Source organism: Nicotiana tabacum, chromosome 8, assembly GCF_000715075.1.
Source record: "Nicotiana tabacum cultivar K326 chromosome 8, ASM71507v2, whole genome shotgun sequence".
NCBI classification, from domain to species: Eukaryota; Viridiplantae; Streptophyta; class Magnoliopsida; order Solanales; family Solanaceae; genus Nicotiana; species Nicotiana tabacum.
In genome coordinates, this window is record NC_134087.1 from 176,464,838 (window position 1) to 176,491,084 (window position 26,247).

Genomic DNA, 26,247 nt, shown 5'->3' on the forward strand with positions numbered 1-26,247 from the left:
GATACAATATAATATCAAGAAGTGATATTTATGCATGACAATTTAGTGTTTTACTATTGTTTTGTTATTTTCTTTTTCGTCAAGCACTTTAATAATTAGATATACATATATACTACATATTAATATAGCCATGATACTACAAGAAATTGTCTTTAAAAAAAAAAAAAAAACCCGCTAGGCCCGCGAAGCCCACGAGCCCGGCCCGTTAAGCACAGGACCATGTGGGCTTAGGCCCGTCACGGGCCGGTTCCACCCATTAGGCCCACGAAGACCGGGACCGCCAGGCCCGGGACCGCCAGAGCCCGGGACCACGAAGCCCGGGACCGCGAGGCCCGGCCCGTTAGGCCCACTAAGGCCCGGGCCCGGGACAAAATACAGCCCTAGGGTAACATAGCATAAATAGAGAGAGAAAGGGAGGGAAAGAGAGACTACAACTTTACTTTGCTACCTACAACAGACACTTGAATAGAACATAAAACCAGGAAAAAAAAGAAAAACAAAATGATGCAATCTACCAAAAAGCTGCTATAAGCATTAGATATTGTACTGGCTTTAGCGAAGACCATCAGAACAACCACCATCTCCTTCGTCCATGCTTTTTCTGCACCAATTTAACAATGAGCTTTAACAATGAGTTAATAAAGCTAAAATATGCTTAGACACCGTCTACTTTTCGTTGGAAATGTAGCAAAGGGAACAGATAGTGAGGATCCAACAGAGACCACATAGCAGACAGTTGATGTCAGAAAGTAACGACCACAAATTTTCAATGTTTCGTGACATGGTCCAATTCAAATATTTGCATTCATGTGTAGCAAAAGGTGAAGTGCTGGTGTATACTGATTTACGTAATTTCAAAACGATCTGCAAACGCATTACTTCCAGTGTCTAAAGAAATCTGAATCTGAAGTAAGCGTTTGGCAATCTGTTTTAGTGGGATAGTGTTAACACACTTTACCATCACTCCTATCAAGTCAACTTATTTTATTTTTTTAAATGCATCATGCATTTTAGGTATTTTTTTACTAGATACCCAAGAAAACAAAAGTACCTTTTGATCCTGATTTCTTTCAGACTCCATAACGATAGGCTGAGGAAGTACAGTATTGTCAATATTCTGAATGTATGGACGGACCTTCTCCTCCAACATTTTGTTAAGCTGAGATATGAACAAATGAGAGAACATATCAGCAACTAATATCAGTAACATAGATGTTTATAGTTGTACGAAGATACAGGAAAAATATATCAAACAATTGTAGGTTCGATCAAATTGCAGAGACCAGCTACGCACACAAAAAACATGTATCCAGCATTGCCGGTCATCTGCATTCCAGAAATATGACTTCAAAGGACTGCATTTCCTAGAATGCTCTTAAAATTGTTTTCATGAATTTCAAGAATTTACAGATTACAGAATATAGCTCTGAAGGAAATAACCAAGAACTTTCAGCTAGACAATCATTTAGTTAAGGTGCAACTTTATGATATGCTGTAATATTCGGCCCTACAAGTTGTGTTTCATAAACTTAATTCATATACTTTTAGAAGAGTATGCTATGAGACTTCTCTAGGATTTAGTAAAAAATAAATTTAATAGAAGAATATCCCACCAAGGAAAGGAGTTTTTATTGAGGCAAAAGAAATATTGACTATCACGCAAATGCTTAACCAGTTCAAACTTGAAGGGACATGCTAGCCACCATAAGAATGCAAATTTGTACTTCAGTACAGCCACTATGTAAAATGATGGACCATGCATACTTCACAAAGTTCGCAAAGACCAAAGAAGCCACAGGAAGTGGGACAACAAAGCAGAGGGACATAATCATATACATCTAATATGGAACTTTGAAGTTATTTTACGAAGCTAGGGCCATACATCTAAATCGAACTTACAAATTATTTTACAAAACTGGGGCCATACATCCAAAAAAGGTTTTCCCTTCTATGACAGAACAACAATGCCAAAAGCTATCCATCATAGCAGCTTTTTTTGAAATGGTCAGTATTGCTTTCCATATTAGCAGTTATACCAGTAAAATTGTTGGGAAAATTAAAGTGTTTTATGGGAAAAGGCCAAATTTGTCTAGAGTGAAAAAAGAATGAGAAACCTCCATGTTCAACCTATTTGCCTTTATACCTCAAGAAAGGACAATACATGCAAATTGCTGTATTGGTATGTCACAGTAACCATGCTCAAGCATAAAGTTCAACAAAACTCTAAGATGGCCAACCTTTTCTTCTCTCCACTTTGCTTCCCACTGAGCATCCAGCATCTTTTCGGCAATTTCTCTTTGGGCATTCAGAAGAACTGTCATCTCATATAGTTTTTTTGGATCTTTGAGGTCCTCTTCACTCCAAGAAGATGCGTCTAGTGGAAGGTTCAACTCCTGCCAATGTTTGTATCACTCCATATGAATAAGGAAAATAATAACAATAGAAGAACAAGAGAATTTTCCCATAAATCAATTACACGCTAGCCTTCTGAACTAATTACTTAAACTTTTGCTATAGAGGAATTTAAAAGCAGACATAGGATAGCAGATAGAAGCATAGCTTTCTCTAATCTCTATCTTTTAGTTGCAACCTATAAAATGATTTTATAGCAAAAACAAATCCTCTATTGTACAACAGTGATTTATTAAATAATCCAAGATAAACTTCTAACATCCTTCCAAAATTTTACTTCATCATTTAGATAGGTTGCTGGTTAGCCAAAAAGGGTGATGAACCATCCAGAAATTAGCAGGCATTTAAACAAAAACCAGAAATAGTAAAAACAAATTAGTGAGGATAACACACACCCCCCACTTTTGAGGACGCGGCGGGGGCTCAAGCTTCATGACTTCTGCCTCCAGAGCTTTCTTGGCCTTGAAGTAAGGAATGTTCTTCACAATAACAGGATCTTCCCTAGCTCGGCTGGGATCAATAGAGATCAAGGCCTGTAAAGATAAGATAGTCAAGAAAATTGATCTGACCATTATCAAGACATATTTAACACAAGAAAAATGCCATACATCTTGCAAATACTCCCATCCAGGTTTTTTCTTGGCCACCACATCTCGAAGTTGATCATATCGCATAGATTCCTGGAATGCAATAAGACTACATGAGCCATCAACGAAATCTTGGCTCCTTGTCAATATGCTAATTCCGCAAGATACAACAAATTTTTGAACTTCATTAATAATCATAGACAAAAACTATTAAGTCATCTTCTTCAATGAGTTTAAGAGTCCATATAGCTTTTCACTGGATTCTGTCACAGCTCAATTGCTCATAAAATTCAATGGTGAGACTCCTCCATAGCAAAAAGAACCTTAGTAATCCACATTGAAGAGAATTAGGTTAATTCAATCCTTAAAGAAAGGAAGAAGAAGAGAAGAACAACAAAGAAGTCAACAAAAACATGTGATAACTTAAGACTGAGTGGTGGATGTTTGTAAATAGAGATGAATGGAGAAAACGGATTCCTGTATCTCAACCCAGCAATGGGATAAGGCTGACTAGTGACTTCAGTTGAAAGTCTACTACGGTTAATCTTTGGTGAGAATTTTGTAAAAAAATAATCATTTGAATAATCTTTGGTGAGAATTTTGTAAAAAAATAATCATTTGAATAGAATGACATAGATGAGTAAAGAACATGATATTTCTTGCTGATACATCATTCTCCAATTCTTAAAGGAGTACGCTTAGATGAACATGTTTCCGCACAAAGAAAAAGAATACCAAGCATGCTTGGGAATGAAAAAACTCAAATTACAGCGTCTACCACAGGCCATGGAATAGCTACATGCAGAAGTCCTAAATTTACAATCTATTAGATAATGAACTCTTGATGTTTAAGTAGATTCCAAAACTTATTTGCGCATTAAAAAGATAAACAAAGAGAAATTGTATGATTTGCACTGGGAGACTTTGAGAAGATTCCAGAGATTGCTTTCAAGCTTATTGTAGAGTCCAGAACTATCCTGTGTATACTTTAGTGGACAAACTTCAATCTACCAATATAGTAAATTGTGCTTGATGCTTTTGCAAGTAATATAAGAAAGTGAGTTCTACGAGTTCTGTGTTATCCTTTCCAATTTTGCAGATATGATTTTCTTTTGAACATTGGGGATATAGTTACAGTGCATAGGGAGCAAGACTAGAGAAGAATGTAATCTTGACTGTTGTATAGGCTTCCTTTTCCTTTCCTGTTTCAAACTGATCAATAATAGCGCTCAAAATTTACAGGCATTTAAGCATTTATCATGGCTCTGCAGAAAAGCTCAACATCTGACAGAGCAATTACAAATCGTAAGGGAAAAGCGAAGAAAACACTCTTGGACAACCATAAGATAAAGTAAACCTTATATTGCCACCAAATCTTCTGCTTGACATCATCATCATATTCAAATCCACCCACTATCTGAGGCAAGGTAATCAACCAAAATGCAGCAATGCTGGGGTCCTTCATACTATCAACAATATGCTGCAACAGTAAATAAGGGGTAAAATGTTACTTTTTTAAAAAAATATCTGAGAAGTGCCACATATCTACAATAGAGCAAGACACTTTGGTAAATAGGATGATCATTTCACTAGAGGAAGAAGAAACTGATTTCCTTTACACCCCACAGAATAGAGGGATTTTCTCTATAAAAAATAGGAAGGCAATCATTCTTCTTTATTTTCCCCTCCTTTCTGCACCTCCTAACTAAAGCATAAGATTCTTTAAAATGTTATTTTCACGCAGTGATGTATGAGATCAAACAAGAAGCTTCATATCAAAGAAAGTTAGATGCAAGAGGAAACCCCCATATTATGGTAATCAGTAACTCATTGCAAGAACATGGAAATAGGGGTGACAAAGCACTAGCCTCATAAGGATAATCCATCTTTCTCATGATATTATAAGCTTTCCAAGGAGGCTCCATAATCTGTAGCATTCAAAGATAACACAGATATTAGAATGACTATAAATAAAGCAAAACTGAAAGCAATGATAAAAACAGGTTTTCCCTAGTGTTGAAATTCATGCCATTAAGAACCCCATTGGGGAAAAAGCGGGACAATATCTCGCTCTCATTTTATTTTCCATTCTTTTTTTTATCAAGTTTTATTTTCCAATATTTCTATTTTTCCTTGGTCCAGAGTACAGAAAACTATTCCCAGTTCACTAGATTCATAAGATTTCCCCATGGATGCATTTTTGTGACTCATGCTGAGTCCTTGTCTGCCTTACAGATAGCTTATGTACTCCATTTCAGTGGTATTAACCAATATAGCGGAACAGATTTATGCCAGAGAAATCTTCTAAATAAACATCTATCAACTGTGAAGAAATCAACCACAGATGCCATTATCTTGTTCATATATTTTTATTTTATTTTAGAGGCACACAAATGGACGAGCAAAACAAGTGGAATTTTGTCAAGACAAAACACTCTCCCACTTATGGAAGCAGGCCTCATGGCTGGTTGCAGGTTTTGTCTCTAATTCTTATCACAAATAGAAAAAGGATATGAAAGGGTAGGGATGTCAATGGGGCGGTGCGGGTGCGGGGCGGTGCGGGTTTAGACACATGCGGGGAGGTGTGGGTTTTAACATATGCGGTTGCGGGGCGGGTCAAAATAAAAACATTTAAAAGTTATGCGGGTGCGGTGCGGGTTTAAAAAGGGTATGTGGGTTTAAGTACAGCTATATATTTACTGATATTTGTTCTGCTCTTTTTGCAAGTGACCCTTCAACTTTTTTACTCTTGCATTCTATAGTCCCTTTTGTTGTTTGTCTTACGGCAGTTGTGTTTTTACATGAAATTGCGCCTTCGTCCCCAATAGCTGTTTTTGGTGAAATATTTTGGTGTTATTAATGTTGTTGCTGTTTTTATAGCGGTTTATTTGTTAGCTTTTGACATTTCAGGGCCTTATGGTATTGTTTTTTTGCAAATATTTGTTGTTATTCTTCTAATCCTATTAGCATCGTCTATTTTCATTCCTCTGTATATAATGGTCAAGAATTTTATCTGTTCGAATTTGGAAATTTAGTATTTCTAACGAAAATATCTATTAATTGATCTTCACAAAGATTTTTTGTATTTCTAACGAAAGCTTGAATAGGGTAAATTAACATATATACTTTTAACAAATATAAAAAGTTAAAAAACAAAGAGGTATTATGATATCAAAGATTTTTGTTAAGTAACTTTTATTGCATATGTGCAAGATTTAATTCTCTTAAGTATCTTATCTTCTTCTTTCCATAACTGAAGTTTTCCGTAATCTTTAGAATTAATAAAAAGCACAAGTACATATAGTAAAGGTGTAAAAAAAATTCCAGCCAAAAGATTAAAAAAAATAATTAAAACTAACAAAATGAAAAAAAAAATCACTTATGCAGGGCGGGTGAACGCGGGTGCAACTGCTATGCGGGGCGGGGCAGGGCGGGTTGAAATTTTGCGGGTTAAGAGAAAACCCGCCCCACACCCGCACCGCTTGCCATCCCTATAAAAGGGTCAAATGACCAGAAAACAGAAGAACAGGGAAATTGCATATGAGAAAGCAAACACAATAAAATCACTGGACTTGAGTTCCAAGTTGGTCTAACACTTCACAAAGTGTTTCTATGAAAGGAATGGATGAGGAAAGTGCACTTAAGAAATCTTGAGAAGTAAAAATCACTGCCGTAGAATTCCAGAAATGCACCCACTATAAAAGCATGATGTAAATTCTCAATTGTTTTTAAGAAGTGGAGAAGAAAAAGGAGCATAGAACAGGGCAAAGTCGAATAGAACTCACATCATCTGCAGATATCCTGATTTGCAGCTTGTCTTTGCAATCCGGGCACTTCATCACCCCCTGCAGAATAAGTAGTATTATCAGCAACACCAATTGCTTAAGTTTCAAAAAGAACATTTTTCACTTAAGACCAGGCAGAGGTGAATATGAAAGATCACTGTGAAGCATAGGCATAAATGAAAACAGTGTATCCAAGAACGAAATACAATTCTTAACTAAAAACATACTAGATGAAATAGGAGCATAATGCATCCTATAATTTGCACTCTCTTTAACCAGGTAACTGAATAATAGGATAAGCTCCCAGCCAACTCAAGTGTGCTTAAGTTTCATCCAGCATATTTGAGGTGATATTAAAGCTCAAATCAGGTTACTGATAAATGTGTAGCTCTAGGCAATCTTAAAATTCTCTCCTAAGCTAGGGCTTAAGGTTCTTGAGCAGGATTCAAACCTATTTACCTAATATTGTACTTAGGCACTTAAAGTCATCTTGGAAGTCCATACACCTAACTAACATACATTAACTTTTACCTAGTAAAGGCATGGCAAAATACAGTTAAAATCAAACGAAAATACATTTACACGTCCACATAACATAACTCACGTGAGCTAAGCCGCTATCCGGTCAGGCTTGGCTTTACTTATTCAATAAGCCCTATTTTTAAAATTGGGTTGCTGTCGTGAATAAACCCTATTCTATTACCCTACATTTAGGATACTTTCTCAAGCCAAAAACTTGCTGGCATGACTCACTCAGTTCATTTGCAGCAATTAAGAAGCTTGCTATTTTATGAGAGCTCGAGAAGTTACAGTTCTCACCGATCCATCACAATTTGGACATTCTTTAGATGGCAGCGGCAAGTGAAGGTCAACCGTGGAAGGAAGATGCACCAACTCAGCTCTGTTATCAGCTATGGCATCTGCAATGGATTCTGCTGTTGCCTTCTCTCCCCTGCAGAGTAGTTTGGAACCTTTAGATAGACATAAGTACTCAGTGCGTTTGACACTTTCTTCCTGTATTTCCAGGTAGAGGGTGGAATTGCACAACTAAGATGATAAATAACCACTTAAAACAAGAAGGCAGAGTTCAGTACACAACATAACAATGGTGATGCAGCTAGCTACCAACTGCAAGTAACTAGCTGCGTCATTGCCAAATCCAAGATAACAAAAGCTGAAGACTAGAATTATCAAAAAAAAAGTCACATAGGACAGTGGCAGGGGAAAATAAGGGGAAGATAGCAGATTGGCGTATCTTCTATGCAGTTTAGAATATGATAAAGGCCATTGCAATAATATTCAAAAAATTAGATTAACTATATTATTTGAACAGGAATTTTTTTTAACAGAAAAAGTAAAATCCGTCAATGATAACCTACCTTTTCAATGTATAGTTTTTCACTTGATAATGCACCTTGCCTGACCCTTTGCACATTGTGCATCGCAATGCCTGCCATCCGTTACATGTCCGACAGTCCCTGCAATTAATGAACCAAGCATCTTCTTTTAACTACACATACCATCACCTTCTATAACAAGACATGCCAAACGATTTTACATTTGACAAGCATCTCGGCTGCCCATCAGTAGGGAAAAATAAGATGCTCTCTGGCTTTTCGCTTGATTCGTGATTACAACATCAGCTTTTGCATAAAGACATAGAGACCACTAATGAGCAAAGAGAACAAATGTTTTATATCTATCAAACTCTTAGTCCAGTGGAAATTAAAACCAATGTTGTCAAAGGCGAAAAGCTCTAAAAAGCGCTCCAGGTCTAATGGGGTTTTAAGCGCAAAGCGCAATTAAAGTGTGAACTTGATTTAAAAAAATATGCAATGAAGGATAAATATAAAAATATATATGTAATTCAACAAAAAAAGTAACAAATTCATTCATAATGTTCCCTTAACAACTAATACACTTCTTTGCTGATTATATTTATTGTTTAGTACCAGTTAATTCAAGATAGAAATCATTGGAAATGATGCTCACACCTTAGTGCCCTGCCTACACTAAAGTGCAGCTTAAGCGAGGCGAAGCGCCTTCTCTGAGCTTCAGGGCTTAAGCGCGCCCTAAATGAGCCTTTGACAGCACTTTTAAAACATGGATTCACTTACCAAGACTGAAAAAATCTGAGCATCCAGAACAAAACCTTAAGACAATGGATGGAGTGGTCCAAGAGTATAAACCCTTTCATGACCTCTACAGACAACACCTTTTGACATGGCCCATTAATTAACTTCATTATTTCACATAAAAAAAAACATACTTCACATTCAGAAATATAATATCTAACAAAAAGAGCTGAGATTAAGATTATAAGGAGGGCACCTCTGGCAGAGCACCTTCTTTCCTAGCTCCATCGCAATATCATAAGTACCCACAGTAGCTACCACCTGCAATAAATCAACCAAATATCCTGTGAGCAAAAACCTTATCCAACTAACACTTTCAGCCCAAAAATCCTATTAATTGCAGTCCATGGCCTTTCTATGACATATTAACAAACACTTGAAGACCCAGTTCAGAAAAAGCTCAAAATTACACTTTCCCATTCACGGGCATCTCTGAATATGCTAACAATTCAAACTTTCCAATTCATGGCCTCTCAGTGACATATAAACAAACATTTAACGATCCAATTCAGAAAAAAATTGCTGACAACTAGACTTTCACATTAACGGCCTCTCAGTGACATATAAACAAACAGTTAATGACCCAATTCAGAAAAAAATGCTGACAATTATAGTTCCCTATTGTGGCCTCTCAGTGACATACGAACATAAATTTGAGAACACAGTTCAGGGAATTCTAACAATTTAAACTTTCCAATTCATGGTCTCAGTGGCATTTTAACAAACATACGACCCAATTATAAAAAAAATGCTTACAAAGATGGCAGAATAAGAGAGCTTAGAGATGAACTCGGGTACACCGAAACCCCTAGGGGCGGAGCCAGCAATGTCATAAGCAAGAGTGAAAGGGGAGAGAACGAGTTTTATAGGGAATTCGAAGATGTCGATGAGTTGCTGTCCATAGCGGTTAGTGAAGTGCTTGTACTGAAGGTCTGTGAATTGTTTCAAATTCTTCAGTAGCTTATCAGTCCCTCGCGACATTGTGAACGAGAAGTAGAGAGGGGGATAGCCGTATTTTGTCTTGCTTTATCTGCTCCTTTTTTTTTCTTTTTTCTTTTCTTCTCTTTTGCAGGGAGGGTGTTTTTTTTTTTTTTGGGTTTAGAGACGCTTAATGTATATAAGTTGTGTATAAGTTGTGGTAATCTGGTGTCCTAAGGGATAAGAATGGAGTGGATATACTGGTAGATAGCCATCTTAGGGAGTCCGTGGTAGAGGTCAGGCGGGTGAATGATAGGCTAATGACTATTAAGTTGGTGGTGGGTGAGGGTACTTTGAATGTCGTTAGCGCGTACGCACCACAAGCAGGCTTGGATGAGGATATTAAAAGGCAATTTTGGGAGGGGTTGGATGAGATTGTTCGTAGTATACTGCCTTCTGAGAGGTTATTCATAGGAGGAGATTTCAATGGTCATATTGGGTTATCTGCAGGTGGGTACACTGAGGTGCATGGCGGATTTGGTTTCGGAGAGCGGAACGGAGGAGGCATTGCGCTGTTGGACTTTGCCAAGGCTTTCGATCTAGTCATTGCAAACTCGAGTTTTATGAAGCGGGATGAACATTTGGTTACTTACCAAAGTTCGGTGGCGAAGACTAAGATTGACTATCTCCTCCTCAGGAGATGCGACAGAAGGTTGTGCGAGGACTGCAAGGTTATCCCAGGTGAGACCCTCTCAACGAAGCATAGGCTTTTGGTGATGGACATTTGTATTAGGATAAGGAGGAAGAAGAGGTCAGTACGAGGACGCCCCAGGATTAGGTGGGGCGCCTTAACTAAGGATAAAGCTAAAGATTTGGAAGGAAGGTTATCGGCAATGGGAGCTTGGAGAAGTAGTGGGGACGCAAGCACAATGTGGTCGATGACGGCGGACTGTATAAGAAAGGCGGCGAGAGAGGTGTTAGGGATATCTACGGGCCACTATGGTGGACACAAAGGAGATTGGTGGTGGAATGCAGTTGTCCAAGGTAAGGTGGAAGCAAAGAAGGTGTCTTACCTAAGGTTAGTAGGGAGCACTGATGAGGAGGAGAAGAGAGAGAACAGTCAAAGGTATAAGGTAGCTAGGAAGGAGGCGGAGATGGCAATGACGGAGGCTAAGGCGACAGCTTTTGCTCGTCTGTATGAGGAACTAAGGAACAAAGGTGGGGAGAAGAAGTTATTCCGACTCGCTAAGGCGAGAGAGAGGACAACTCGGGATCTGGACCAAGTGAGGTGCATAAAAGATGATGACGGCAAAGTTTTGATGGGAGATGACCAGATTAAGAGGAGGTGGCAGGCCTACTTTCATAAACTTCTAAGTGAAGAAGGGGATCAGGATACTATACTTGGGGAATCGAGGAATGACGACAGTCACCATGAAGTAAGTAATTGTAGGGACATTGAGATCGATGAAGTCTTGGAGGCAATGCATAAGATGAGAAGGGGCAGAGCTACCGGGCCAGACGAAATTCCGGTTGAACTGTGGAGGTGTGTGGGTAGAGCAGGCTTAGAATGGCTTACTGCATTGTTTAATGTTATATTCAAGACTAATAGAATGCCTGAAGAGTGGAGGTGGAGTACAATGGTCCCGCTGTATAAGAACAAAGGTGATGTCCAGAGCTGTAACAACTATAGGGGCATCAAATTATTAAGTCATACCATGAAAGTTTGGGAGAGAGTGGTAGAAATGAGAGTGCGAAGGACGGTGTCTATTTCAGACAACCAGTTCGGGTTCATGCCGGGACGATCTACCACAGAAGCTATCCACCTTATTAGGAGGATGGTGGAACAGTACAGGGATAAGAAGAAAGATCTCCACATGGTGTTTATTGATCTGGAGAAAGCGTACGATAAGGTTCCTAGGAAGGTCTTATGGAGCTGCTTAGAGGATAAAGGGGTCCCGAGTAACTATATTAGGGTGATTAAAGACATGTATGATGGAGCTAAGACTCGGGTTAGGACAGTAGGAGGCGACTCTGAACACTTTCCAGTTATTACGGGGTTGCACCAAGGGTCTGCGCTCAGCCCATTCCTATTTGCCCTGGTGATGGATGCACTGACTCATCATATTCAAGGGAGGTTCTATGGTGCATGCTATTTGCTGATGACATTATTCTAATTGACGAGACAAGAGGCGGTGTCAACGAGAGGCTAGAGATTTGGAGACATGCTCTTGAGTCTAAAGGTTTCAAGTTGAGTAGGACGAAGACGGAATACCTCGAGTGCAAATTTGGAGTTGAGCCGACGGAAGCGGGAGTTGAAGTGAGGCTTGACTCTCAAGTCATTCCTAAGAGAGGTAGTTTCAAGTACCTTGGATCGGTTATTCAGGGGATCGGGGAGATTGACGAGGATGTCACACACCGTATAGGGGTGGGGTGGATGAAGTGGAGGTTAGCGTCGGGAGTCTTGTGTGACAAGAAAGTGCCACCGTTACTAAAAGGTAAGTTTTATAGAGCAGTGGTTAGGCCTGCCATGTTGTATGGAACTGAATGTTGGCCGGTAAAGAACTCACACATCCAGAAGATGAGAGTAGCAGAGATGAGGATGTTGAGGTGGATGTGCGGGCATACAAGGATGGATAAGATTAGGAATGAAGATATTCGAGAGAAGGTGGGTGTGGCCCCCATGGAGGACAAGATGCGGGAAGTAAGACTCAGATGGTTCGGACACATTCAGAGGAGGAGCACTGATGCATCGGTGAGGAGGTGTGAGCGACTGGCTGTAGTGGGCACGCGGAGAGGTAGAGGAAGACCTAAGAAGTATTGGGGAGAGGTGATCAGACAGGACATGGCGCGACTTAGGATTACTGAGGACATGGACCTTGATAGAGAATTATGGAGGTCGAGCATTAAGGTTGTAGGTTAGGGGAGAGTGTGAATAATTCTACAGCACAATAGAGGGAGACTATCCGTTAGGAGTTAGACTAGGAATGTCATTGGTCGTCTATCGATGCAGGGCTTTACCTTCTAGTTGTACTATACCAGCCATCTATTTCGTAGTTCGTATTTCGTATCCTGTATTTCATATTTCATATCTCTTATATATTGTTGTTATTTTTATTACGCATTTTTATGGTACTAATATATCATCTCCTGTTGCTTTTTTGAGCCGAGGGTCTCCTGGAAACAGCCTCTCTACCCTTCAGGGTAGGGGTAAGGTCTGCGTACATATTACCCTCCCCAGACCCCACTTGTGGGATTATACTGGGTCGTTGTTGTTGTTGTTGTTGTAGACGCTTAATGTAAGAATTAATAGTGCATAGACAATTTTGACCAAAAAAAATAATGCATAGACAATAAAAAGTAGAAATTAGTAATGCAGAAATTATAATAAGGGGTCATTTGGTTTGAATACGGGATAAGTTATATTGAAATAAGTTATGCTTGTATAGGTCAAAATCCGACCAAGAAAATTCGGCACGAAGAGGTGCTTATCGTAAGAATTGTAACTTATTATGGACAATTTGGCCGAGGTCGATCAGTGGTTAACAAAAACAAGTCGTTGAATGGCTCATCAAGGCCGAGGTCGAGCAGCAGGGACAGAAATTAGCTTTGGAACTTTCAAAGGGAATATCCCGTTAAATATTCTTTTTGTTGTACCTTTTAGGGTCCTTTGGGAATATTCCATATAAATAGTAAGAGAGATAAGACAAAAGGCATGTGATTTTCCATTAGATAAGAATACTTTTGAAAAGTAAGCTCTCTAGATAAGTACAAAGAACAACTTTCTGAGAGAGATTCGATCTTTATATTCTATCCATTGAATTTTCCATCAGATCCGAGAAAGTATATAATATTCTCTCATATAATTGTCATTCATCACTGTCAGAAGAAAGAATCATTCACCTCTTTCATTATTGAGGGAATCTTCTTCCTCGTTTACATTTAGTGTCATTTATTGTTATTTATTGCTTATTCTCATCTCATTAAATAACAACAACATTTATTACACATTGCATTAAATCCTCTATAACTTGGTCCCATATTATCCACATAAAACTGATTTTAGATCTAGGGTTATTATCTTTAACTAGGATTAATCCCTTATTCTTTTACTTAATTAGTTTAACAAAGAGTTTTATACTTTTTGGTCATATAATTTGGCGCCGTCTGTGGGGATATTCTAGTTAAAATTTTAGTTTCTTCTAGATCTAAAAAAAAGACGCAAAAACCCTATACTTCCTTATGTGCACGATGTCACACCTCCTTTTTCACCTACACCCTAGGAAGGGCGTAAAGGAGTTTTTCCATTTAAAGGACAATCGGAATGGGATTTAATTATTAATTATTCAGAGTCGCCACTTGAGAGATTAATGGTGTCCCAAGTCACCGGTTGAATTCCAAACCGAGGAAATTTATGACTCTGTTAACAGTCCGCGAACCAGAAATCCGAGTAAGGAATTCTGTTAACCCGGGAGAAGGTGTTAGGCATTCCCGGGCTCCGTGATTTTAGCACGGTCGCTTAACTGGTGTATTTGATTTTATCTGATTTTAATATATGCTAGCTTATGTGCCTTTTGTTAATTTTACACCGCTTTTTATCATTATTTATTTTATAAGAATTACGATGTCGTGAAAACGCGTTTTGAACCCCGTCGCAATCAATGCGCCCGTGGTTGTTGACACATTTCAAATTCATCGAGATTTGGATTTGGGTCGCATCAATGCGCACCCGAATTTAAGAACGTATTTTAATTAAATCGTGCCTAAAGATGCTAACGTAGTATTATTTTGGGGAAAAACCATGAAGTTCGCTAAACGGCCATCCCAAATTCTAATTATTTCGATAATTATTTATTGAGGGCCCCACATTTAATTATTTTTGTGCGGTGAGGCTCGTCTCAATTTGTGAACCTCTTTTCTATCATAATTTATTTTATAAGAATTACGACGTCGTGAAAACGCGTTTCGAACCACGTCACAATCAATGCACCCGTGATTGTCAACACATTTTGACTTTGTCGAGATTTAGATTTGGGTCACATCAATGCACACCCGAGTTTTAAGAAGGTATTATAATTAAAATCGCGCTTAAAGATTCTAACGCATTGTTATTTTGAGGAGGATGGTGAAATTTACTTACACAACCTTTCCAACTTTAGACGGTGAGATAATTATGCTACTAAGCACTTAAGGGTTCTAATTGATTAAAGCCAGTACTTCGTTGAATTTGAATTTGAACATCCAGGTAGAAATGCCGAGCAAATGGGCTCTGAGCCCCTAAGGCCCAAAATCATGCCATTGCACATGTTGCAGGCACAGGCCTTTAGAGCGCTAGGCGTCGGGTATAAGGCAGGCCCAAAATTTTAACTTGCACGTACAGCCCAGGGATCGAATCCTTGGGCACCTTTTGATTTAACTAACTTCTCAAGCCTTAATGCACCTAGGCCCTAATTCGATTTATCACCTAACCAGAAATCTGGGCTACCTGCTAGTACGCCAGGCCCAAAACTGGCCCAGTATGAGGCTGTTGATTGTACAATTCCGGTTAGCCCAAAATTAAAAGCAGTCATGCGTATTGAACTCAAAATCAATTACAACTTTGCAGCTTAACTTCAGCAGACTGTGGAACTTAAACAAACTGAAAACTACAATCGCATAAACACGAAATGCACAGTCTAAACAGTCCACAGCCCTGATTACATACATGAATTTAAATACCAAAGTGCTCACTTACTAATTAAAATGATCAAACTCATGCTTGACAGTTCATCAGTCCCAATTATACAAACCAAACCAGGATTAATCTAGTACCTAGAGGACATGAGCGAGCTAACTGTTTTATATACTAAGTTTAAACAAAAAAAAACATGAAAAATTCAAAGATCAACTTCAGACAGCATGTTTACTTCAGTTCCATAAACTTGAGGGTTACAGAACAAGTACCTGGAAATTGAAATGAGAATAGACAAAAGGAGAGGAATCAGCTACTTTCAACAACAACATCAACAAACTCAGCAATGTTACACCACAGAAATACAGGTAGATGGCTTTGAAAACCAGAAATATAAGCAGACTTCCACAGATCAGTTTAGCATACTTCAAATACACCCCTGACCCTCACAGCTGCACCTAAGCACCTCTGTAATAAGGCTAAACCCAAAACCCAAAATTGAAATCCAAGACTAGTGATGAAACTGTGAAGTTGTTTCGGATTTCTCCATTTTTGATGTTTTTGTTTTCTGAATACTCTTAGAATTAAAATGCTAATTGAAATCAAAAGCAGGAATGAAAGCTCAAATTGAAACTCATGGCTGAAGGTAGAAGAAGAGACCAAAACCCCCTTTTCCCAAGGCATTTCATGCCCTTTTATAGGCAACCCCAAAGAGAATAGATCAGTTTCTGATTTTCCAATCAGTCCCTCCCTATTTTCAGTTTGGTCCCTCTATTCCTAACTTGCTAAACAAGTAAATTCCTTACATTTATTAAAATCTACACTTGTACCCCATTCTAGAAGGCCATAGGGTATTCCTCTACCCATACAATACCTATATTGCCCTTCCCTACATCTTGATATTACTATTCTCATCAGAATTACCCTTTTCCATACCCAGATTACCCCTAAAAACCCCTCAAAGTTACTGAACCTTCCCTCATCCTTAACAGCTATAACTAATACCCTAATTTAAATCTAAAACTAACTGAAATTAATTAATTAGTATTCAGAAACTAACTAATCAGACTGACCAAAACCAAATGTTCAATTATACCAACTCAATCAAGCTAAATGAAATTAAACTGAGCTTAAGCTACCATGATCAATATTAAGTGAACTTAAACTAATTCTTAAACCATGAACTTACAATCATTCAACCAAATATCAAACTCAGAATCAACAGTAATTAACAGAACTTAAACTAATACAATTAAATCATAAAATTAACAGAACAATTAACGAAACAACAACTGTAAATAACACTTCAAACGTGCGAGCAAAAGGAAGCAGTAAAAACTCACAAAGGCATGAAGGACTCCGGCCAGTCAGAAACATCTGAATCCTTTCAGATTTTTGACGCGTAACATCCCTAACCATGTGTTCTTACAAGAGAACACATGGTTAAGGATACTACAGTTCGAAATCAAAAGGATTTGGTTTTAGGGTTTGGCCAGAAATTCTTAGATCTAAGATTCGGGCCGTTTCACGATGATTTGAAAGAAAATAGCCATGGATTAGTGTTGAGGAAGGGCAGGGGTTTGTGGGGTGTGATTTTGGACTGATTTGGACGAACTTGTCACTTGGCCAGAAAACTTCAAACCAAGATTCGACGAGTTCCGGCCTTGTTCGAGGTACACCAGTGGGTGCAATGGAAAGAGGAGAGTGAGAGGGATCTGTGGTGTTAACCTCGGAGTGAACAGCGTAGTTTGTGTTCACCGCCGGCGAGGGGTTTGATGGCGGCGCGGGCTAGGGTTTGTTGAGGGGAAGGGTGGGGTAAGGAAGACGAGGCAAATGGGGGTAGGGGGGAAGTTTCGGACACTTAAATACAGGTAACCTAGTTAGATCCGGACCGTTGGATTGATGAGATCCAACGGTCCTGATTCAGAGGCCCCGAAACGACACCGTTTCGTTTAGAAAGAGGGGGGGGCAGACCGGGTAGAGACTTGGGCTGGACTGAATTGCAATGATTTTGAGGCGTTTGGGCCTGAGAAATTCCAATGCATTGGCCCAAATTTTGGTCTTTAATAAGACCATTTTTCTACTCATATTTTCTTTTCTTGCTTTTGCAATTTTTATAATAATTTTTTTATAATTTTTATAAAGATGTAAAACTAACATGAAATCCTGATTGTTTTAAAACAAAGACTATTTAATTCCTAAAATTGTTCAAAAACTATTTCGTGACAAATTCACAATAAAATCATTAAAAATGCAAAAGTGAACTATTTTTGTGATTTTCATGCTTTGTTCTAAACAAATTATCCCTTAATTGGTACTAAATATAGAAATTAAAACCTAAATGCAAATGCATACTCTTTGTGTTTTATATGAATTAACATGCACAAATAAGATGCTAATAATTAACACAAAATGTCACCAAAATTCACAAGAATTGTAAAAATAAAGAAAAAATTATTTTGTTGGAATTTTGGGAATTATTCATATATAGGGCAAAAATCACGTGCTCACAGCTGCCCCTCTTTGCTCGGAAACGCGAAGGGTTTTCGGGCAAAGACAAGTGAGCAAATACGAGCGATTTTTGCCCGTTTGAAAATTCCGTGCGAAGCATTTTTGAAAAGTTTGACCGCATCCTGCTTCGGAGGTTGCCTACATATCCTGGGCTAAACAAGAATCAGGTCAGTGTAGTTCGGGAGTGTCTGGTAGCTGGGACTACCAGGAATTGTGATTGCACTGCGCTTGCTGCTGTTACTGCTGCTGTTACTGCTTGCTGACCTCCCTTATTACATCATGTCAAAGATAAAAGAAACTAAACCAACTATGCTCTATGAATTACCAAAAATCCTATCTAAATTCTTCAAACTTGCTCTTGTACTTCCTTGTTGCCTTGTTGTCTTGTGTTTCCTTGTTGCCTCATTGTCTTGTGCTTTCTCGATAAAAATCCATATTGCCATTCCCTTAGGCGGACTCCCAACTTCCGAAACTTGAACTGTATGTATTCCCCTGTTATACAGGCAGGCTCCTGACTTCTGAAACTTGAACTGTATGTATTCCTCTGTTATACAGGCGGGCTCCTGACTTCTGAAACTTGAACTGTATGTATTCCTCTGTTATACAGGCGGGCTCCTGACTTCTGAAACTTGAACTGTATGTGTTCCTCTGTTATACAGGCGGGCTCCTGACTTTTGAAACTTGAACTGTATGTATTCCTCTGTTATACAGGCAGGCTCCTGACTCTATTCTCCAGGCGGATTCCCTGACCTCCAAAACTTGAATCGTATGCCTCTATTCTTCAGGCGGGCTCCTGTCTTCAAAATAAACAAAGAGATTGATTGAAAACTAAAATTGAATTATATCACCTCTATTCTCCAGGCGGGCTCCTGATTTCGACTGCTAAAATATTTAACACCTCCATTTTCCAGGCGGGCTCCTGACTTTTGAACCTAAAATTAAAACTACTCCTCCATTATCCAGGCGGGCTCCTGATTGCTAAAATTAAATTGTATGTCTCTATTCTTCAGGCGGACTCCTGATTACTAGATGAACAAAGAGATTGAAGGGAAGCTAAAAACTTGAATTATTTCACCTCCGTTCTTCAGGCGGGCCCCTGACTGCTTAAAAAATCTGAATGATATGTCTCTATTTTCCAGGCGGATTCCTGACTTTCAGGTATATGAACTACGTCCTATTATCCAGGAAGGTCCTCACAACTTGCACTTATTCTAATCATGCCAACTTTGCAATCAAATTCCATTCCTCTTATGCACTTCAAGATTATCTCGTATTTAATCAAACCTCACTTTGCGATCAAACCTGATTACTGCTTGTTTTCCTTCTTGGAGAATTCCTTTTCAACGACTAACTTTCTGCCCCTGTTACAATCAAAGAAAATTTCGTCAGTTTAAAATGGTGGTTAGTTGATGGCCTTCTTGCTGAAAAATCCTTCCGCTGCCTTGCCTTGTGTTGATTGCCTTCCACGCACTATCCCTGAACCACTTGACTTTCTGACCAACTTTTAAAATTCCCAACATCCGGCGACCTAAATGTTTTACACCCATTGCTGTTATTTCATTTTTGACCTTTTGTTTAAGCTTTCGCCTTTCCCACGACATCCTCCAATCATTTTACCGATGAAACTTCTGTTAATCCCCTGTGTTCCACTTGACATCAAGTTGTTTTTGACATGCTCTGACCACGTTGTGTTTTACAATTCTAGAAACCGGTAGTGAGCTTTGAAGTCCTTTCTGCTTTCATTGACCAAGACTAGTACTGAAACATCTCAACTGGATAAAACCCTCAAAAGAAAAATGAAATGCGATGATGTTTGAGTCAATGATAAGAAGAATCCAAAACCAGGTGGTTATTTCAAAAAGAGAAGGAAAAGAAACTTATCTGAGTGAGACAGCTAGTACCAATGGTCATGACATGCATTTTGAATTGATCGGCCCAATCTGTCCAGATAACCGGCTTTCAATCGCCATACTTTGTTGCCCAAAACTTCCATCACTTGTTTGGATTACCCAGATCTTAACTCTGCTTTACTACGGTACCTCGAAACATTTTCCACCCACATACCTTTTACCATTCAAACATTTTCCAACTCATTTTCGCCTCAAGGTGCCCGCGAGGGTTTTCACCAATAAGACTCTCTCATTTATTTTCTCTCAGCTCCCGTCGCCTTACGGTGCCCGTGAAGGTTTTCACCAATAAGACTCTCTCATTTTACTTTCGTTTTTTCTTGCTTGAACCAGAGTGTCGCCACTGATACGAATTACCGTCACCTGCTCGACCTGGCATTTCTTAGAAATTGATCAAAAGGTCTTTCTTTGGACCGTAATGTAGGCTTTTGGATTGGGTTAGAAAGAAAGGTATAAAAGGCTCAAAACAATTCGAATGGGTTTAAATTACAACTTTCAGAATCCAATTTTCACAAAAATCACAACTTCTGCCCCAGTTTCTTGCTTGGGGATTTTTGGATTTCTATTTTGGTATGACTGAACCTCGGAGTAAGGCTGCCTACGTACCCTTTCGGGATCAAGTCAAACGTAGTTCACTGTGTTTAACTTTTGTTGTTGTGTTTTTCTTTTTCTTCTTCTTTTTTTTTCTTTCCTTTCTCTTTCTTTTTCCTTTTCCTTTTCTTTCTTTTCCTCTTCCTTTGTTTTTCTTTTCTTTCTTTCCTTTTGCTTTTCTTTCTTTTCCTTTTCTTCTTTTCTTTTCTTTTCTTTCTTTTGTTTTTCTATCCTTTCTTTTCCTTTTGTTTTTCTCTTCTTTCTTTTCTTTTGCTTTTCTTTCTTTTCCTTTTTTTTCTTTCTTTTATTTTCCTTTGTTTTTCTATCCTTTCTTTTCCTTTTGTTTTTCTCTTCTTTCTTTTATGTTCGGCGCCTGTGTTCCCTGATAGTGCCGTTGATTCTGAAAGATATGCTAGATACAAACAGATACATTCAGAAAACAAAGAAATCATACATAGTATCTCTTGACCGCATCAGAATTGATGGCCATTTCTATACATTTTCCTTCCGCATCTGTCAAATACAATGCTCTGTTAGACAACACTCTGGTTATTACAAATGGTCCCTGCCAGTTTGGGGCAAACTTTCCTTTTGCTTCAGCCCAATGAGGCAAAATCCGCCTCAGGACTAATTGCCCGACTTCGAATTTCCTTGGACGCACTTTCTTGTTGTATGCTCTTGCCATTCTTCGTTGGTACAATTGGCCATGACACACTGATGCCAATCTCTTCTTGTCAATCAAACTCAACTGCTCAAGACGACTTTTCACCCATTCATCATCATCGATCTCAGCCTCGGCAATGATTCGCAGGGATGGGATTTCCACTTCTGTGGGTATTACTGCCTCGGTACCATATACCAGTGAGTAAGGAGTCGCCCCCACCGAGGTACGAACGGTGGTGCGATATCCTAACAATGCAAAAGGCAATTTCTCATGCCACTGTCTAGATCCCTCAACCATCTTCCGGAGTATTTTCTTTATATTCTTATTGGCTGCTTCAACCGCACCATTTGCCTTGGGACGGTACGGAGTAGAATGCCTATGAGTAATCTTAAACTGCTCGCATGTCTCCTTCATCAAATGACTATTAAGGTTAGCCCCATTATCTGTGATGATTACCTTTGGAATCCCAAACCGACAGATGATATTTGAATGCACGAAGTCGACTACAGCTTTCTTAGTCACAGACTTGAACGTCTTAGCTTCCACCCACTTGGTAAAATAATCTATAGCTACCAAAATAAATCTGTGCCCATTTGATGCTGCTGGATCAATTGGCCCAATAACATCCATGCCCCACGCAACAAAAGGCCATGGTGCGGACATCGTATGTAATTCTGATGGTGGAGAATGAATCAAATCTCCATGTACTTGGCATTGATGACACTTACGCACAAAATTGATACAATCCCGCTCCATCATGAGCCAATAATAACCCGCTCGGAGAATCTTTTTTGCTAGAACATACCCACTCATATGCGGTCCACAAACTCCGGAATGTACCTCAGTCATAATAGTTGTGGCCTGCCTTGCATCTATACATCTCAACAAACCGAGATCTAGAGTTCTTTTGTACAACACTCCTCCACTAAGGAAAACCCCGCTTGCCAATCGCCGAATCGTTCTTTTCTGATCACCGGTGGCCTGCATTGGATATACTTCCGCTCTAATGTACTCTTTGATATCATGGAACCACGGCTCTCCATCGATTTCCTCTTCTATCACATTATAGTAAGCATGCTGATCACGGACCTGAATCTGCAATGGATCAACATAAGCCTTATCTGGATGGTGCAACATTGACGCCAAAGTCGCCAAAGCGTCAGCAACCTCATTATGAATCCTTGGAATGTGCTTGAATTCTATGGCCTGAAAATGCTGGCAAAGCTCATGCAGACACTGCCGATACGGTATAAGCTTCAAGTCCTATGTTTCCCACTCCCCTTGAATCTGGTGTACCAGTAAGTCCGAGTCACCCATGACCAAGACTTCCCGTACACCCATATCCACAACTAATCTCAATCCCAATATACACGCCTCATATTCTGCCATGTTGTTTGTACAGTAGAAATGAAGCCGAGCTGTAACAGGGTAATGCTGACCTGTTTCCGAAATAAGTACTGCTCCTATTCCCACACCTTTCATATTTGCATCCCCATCAAAGAAAAGTTTCCATCCCGACTTCTCTGCTTGTTCCAATTCATCAATGTGCATCACCTCTTCATCAGGGAAATAGGTTTTCAAAGGCTCATAATCTTCGTCGACGGGGTTCTCAGCCAAATGATCGGCTAATGCCTGTGCTTTCATGGCAGTCCGCGTCACGTATATAATGTCAAATTCTGTAAGCAAGATCTGCCACTTTGCAAGCCTTCCTGTGGGCATGGGTTTCTGAAAAATATACTTCAACGGGTCCAAGCGAGATATAAGGTAAGTAGTGTAAGATGACAAATAATGTTTCAACTTCTGTGCCACCCAAGTTAGGGCGCAACATGTCCTTTCCAGATGAGTATACTTAACTTCGTAAGATGTGAACTTCTTGCTGAGATAATAGATAGCCTGCTTCTTTCTGCCCGTAACATCGTGCTGCCCCAATACACAACCGAATGAACTGTCCACAACTGTTAGATATAAAATCAAAGGCCTCCCTGGTTCTGGCGGAACCAACACGGGTGGGTTTGACAAATACCCCTTTATCTTATCAAAAGCCTCTTGACATTCATCAGTCCAATTGACCGCGGCATCTTTCTTCAACAACTTGAAAATTGGTTCACACGTCGCCGTGAGCTGAGCAATGAACCTGCTGATATAGTTCAATCTTCCCAACAAGCTCATCACCTCGGTTTTGTTTCTTGGAGGTGGCAACTCTTGAATAGCTTTGATCTTTGACGGGTCTAATTCAATACCCCGTCGGCTGACTATAAACCCCAACAACTTCCCGGATGGCACCCCAAAAGCACATTTTGCAGGATTGAGCTTAAGATTGTACCTGCGAAGCCTTTGAAAGAACTTTCTCAAATCTCTGACATGGTCGGATTGCTGTCTAGACTTCACGATCACATCATCCACGTATACCTCGATTTCCTTATGTATCATATCATTGAAGATGGTTGTCATGGCCCTCATATAAGTTGCCCCAGCATTTTTCAAACCAAACGGCATGACCCGATAACAATATGTTCCCCACGGCATGATGAATGCCGTCTTTTCTGCATCTTCCTTGTCCATTAGAATCTGATGATAACCCGTGTAACAATCCACAAAAGAGCCAATATCATGTTTGGCACAATTGTCGATCAGTATATGGATGTTGGGCAATGGGAAATTATCTTTTGGACTTGCCTTGTTAAGGTCTCGATAATCGACACACACCCTGGTCTTGCCATCTTTCTTTGGCACAGGCACGACATTAGCTAACCAAGTGGGGTACCATGTAACCTGAATGACCTTTGCCTCAAACTGCTTGGTAATCTCTTCTTTGATCTTCACACTTATGTCCGTTTTGAACTTTCTCAACTTCTGCTTGATAGGGAGGAGTGCCGGATCAGTGGGTAATTTATGAACCACCAAATCAGTGCTTAGACCCGGCATATCATCATATGACCATGCAAAAACGTCTTTGTACTCATGCAATACTTTAATTATCTCCTCCTTGAGTTGTGGCTCCAAATAAACACTTATTTTAGTTTCCCGTACATTGTCTTGGTCACCTAGATTAACTGCTTCTGTGTCATTTAGGTTAGGTTTGGGTTTTTCTTCAAAGTGACTTAATTCTTTACTAATTTCCTCATAAGCTTCATCATTATTACAATCCATCCCATCATCACACTTGATCTCTTGTATTATTACTTCTGAACTAGATTGGCCTTTAAAACTGGGCCGAAGATTCCTCATGCATGTGATGTCATTGATATCAGCATAAAAAGAACTGTACAAAGAAAAGAAAAGAAAATGGAAAGAGAATTAGGGACGAAGAAAATTGCATTTCATTAAATGTAAAGACAACAAGGTTTTAACTCATCCAAACGGACGGAACATAACAACGGGCTTACAAACCCTGGAATAATCCAGGTGACAAAAAGGAAAACAAAACCCACTACCACGACTCCCTCCGAACTGGAAGAGGAGTAGCTTCCCAATTGTTGATGTTAGTACGTGGTCCGATGTACTGTATGTCTGCTCTGCTTGACCCTTCCCCGGCCTCAACCATATTTACTTCAGCAAATACTTTCTCAAACACCTTATCCAAATTCCCATCCGCCTCAATTAACGAATCTGACATCTTTGCCAATGACTGTTTCTTAATACTTGGTCTGACGAAGGACCTGGACAATCGAGGAATTGGTTTAGGGAGCACCTAAGCTTTCTTCTTCAATTTACGGGCCTTTCTGACATCTGCCACTGTTGGTTTGAACCCTAACCCGAAGGTGTCCAGATTTTTGGGCAAAGACACAGGTTGAGTAATGCCCTGCAGTTCAACCCCCAAACCCTTCCCGGGCACGAACCCGTTATTCAACATTTCTGACACTACCATGACGGTCGCAGCTGACACCCTAGGACATGGCATGTTTTTACCCTCAGGCACCCTGCTCACCGGAACCGTGTTGAGGATCTGATACACCCATGGCCCCTTATCATCTTCGGTCTCTATAAAAGGTACAATGGCATCATTCATGGCGCATGTGGGATCTTCCCCATGTAACACAATTTCTTGTCTGTCCCACTCGAATTTGATCATTTGGTGCAGTGTAGAGGGCACGGCTTTTGCCGCATGAATCCACGGTCGACTCAACAAAAGATTATAGGATACTGCAGCATCCAACACCTGAAATTCCATAGTGAATTCTACCGGGCCAATAGTCAATTTGAGTACAATATCCCCTACTGTGTTTGTTCCCCCTCCGTCGAATCCTCGAACACAAATGCTATTCTTTCGGACTCTATCCTCATTGATATTTAACTTGTTCAATGTGGACAACGTGCAAATATTAGCGCTCGACCCGTTGTCGATCAGTGCCCGAGTAACCATTGAACCTTCATATTTGACCGTCAAATAGAGAGCCTTGTTGTGTTCTGTGCCTTCCACAGGCAATTCATCATCAGAAAATGCTACCCTGTTCACTTCAAAGATCTTGTTGGCAATTGTCTCTAGATGGTTCACTGAAATTTTGTCAGGAACATAAGCCTCATTCAATATCTTCATCAAAGCTCGGCAATGCTCATCAGAGTGAATCAATAATGATAACAACGAGATTTGGGCCGGTATTTTTCTCAGTTGTTCAATAATGGAATAATCTTGTACTTTCATCTTTTTCAGAAACTCTTCTGCCTCTTCTTCCGTCACAGCTTTTTTGACTGGCACTGGATTGTCTTTAGCGCCCCTAGCCTTTCTCAACTCTTTGGGAGCGAAACAACGTCCCGACCAGGTTAGTCCTTGTGCTTCACAACTCTCTTCCTCAATTTCCTTTCCTTTGTATGTCACCACTACCTTGTCATACCTCCACGGTACGGCTTTGCTATTAATCACGGGTAACTGGACTACCGGTTTTATGACAACCGGTTCTACGTAAGCTCCTTTCACAACCACCATGGGTGCAGATGATGACCCTGGTGCCATTAACTTGACTGGCTCCGGCTTTTTTGCAACCGCAAATGGTCCCTTTCCTATTACCACCACTGGCTTGTCTTTTATTGCTTTTAACTGAACCGCTGGCCCTGCACTCACTGTTTCTTCT

The 26,247-nt window shown here is 39.7% G+C and overlaps 1 protein-coding gene across 1 annotated transcript; it reads right to left on the bottom strand.

The window, feature by feature from the left end:
• Nucleotides 1–87: 87 nt before the first annotated feature.
• LOC107779808 (uncharacterized) lies at nt 88–9,997 on the bottom strand. Its single transcript, XM_016600299.2, has 12 exons — nt 9,676–9,997; nt 9,116–9,180; nt 8,164–8,262; nt 7,604–7,736; nt 6,785–6,844; nt 4,868–4,927; nt 4,357–4,479; nt 3,021–3,092; nt 2,808–2,945; nt 2,238–2,393; nt 1,052–1,159; nt 88–601 (listed from the first exon to the last, which is right to left on the bottom strand). Exons 1-12 carry the CDS (start codon nt 9,898–9,900, stop codon nt 566–568), a joined length of 1,275 nt encoding a protein of 424 aa, XP_016455785.1. The 5' UTR covers nt 9,901–9,997; the 3' UTR covers nt 88–565.
• Between the last annotated feature and the right edge of the window lie 16,250 nt (nt 9,998–26,247).

Coding starts and splice junctions, on each gene's coding strand:
- LOC107779808 (XM_016600299.2), bottom strand. CDS start 9,900: ATGTCGCGAGGGACTGATAAGCTACTGAAGAATTTGAAACAATTCACA. Junction 9,181..9,675: donor TCTCTTATTCTGCCATCTTT/GTAAGCATTTTT, acceptor GATTTATTGCAG/GTGGTAGCTACTGTGGGTAC. Junction 2,946..3,020: donor GATGGGAGTATTTGCAAGAT/GTATGGCATTTT, acceptor TTATCTTTACAG/GCCTTGATCTCTATTGATCC.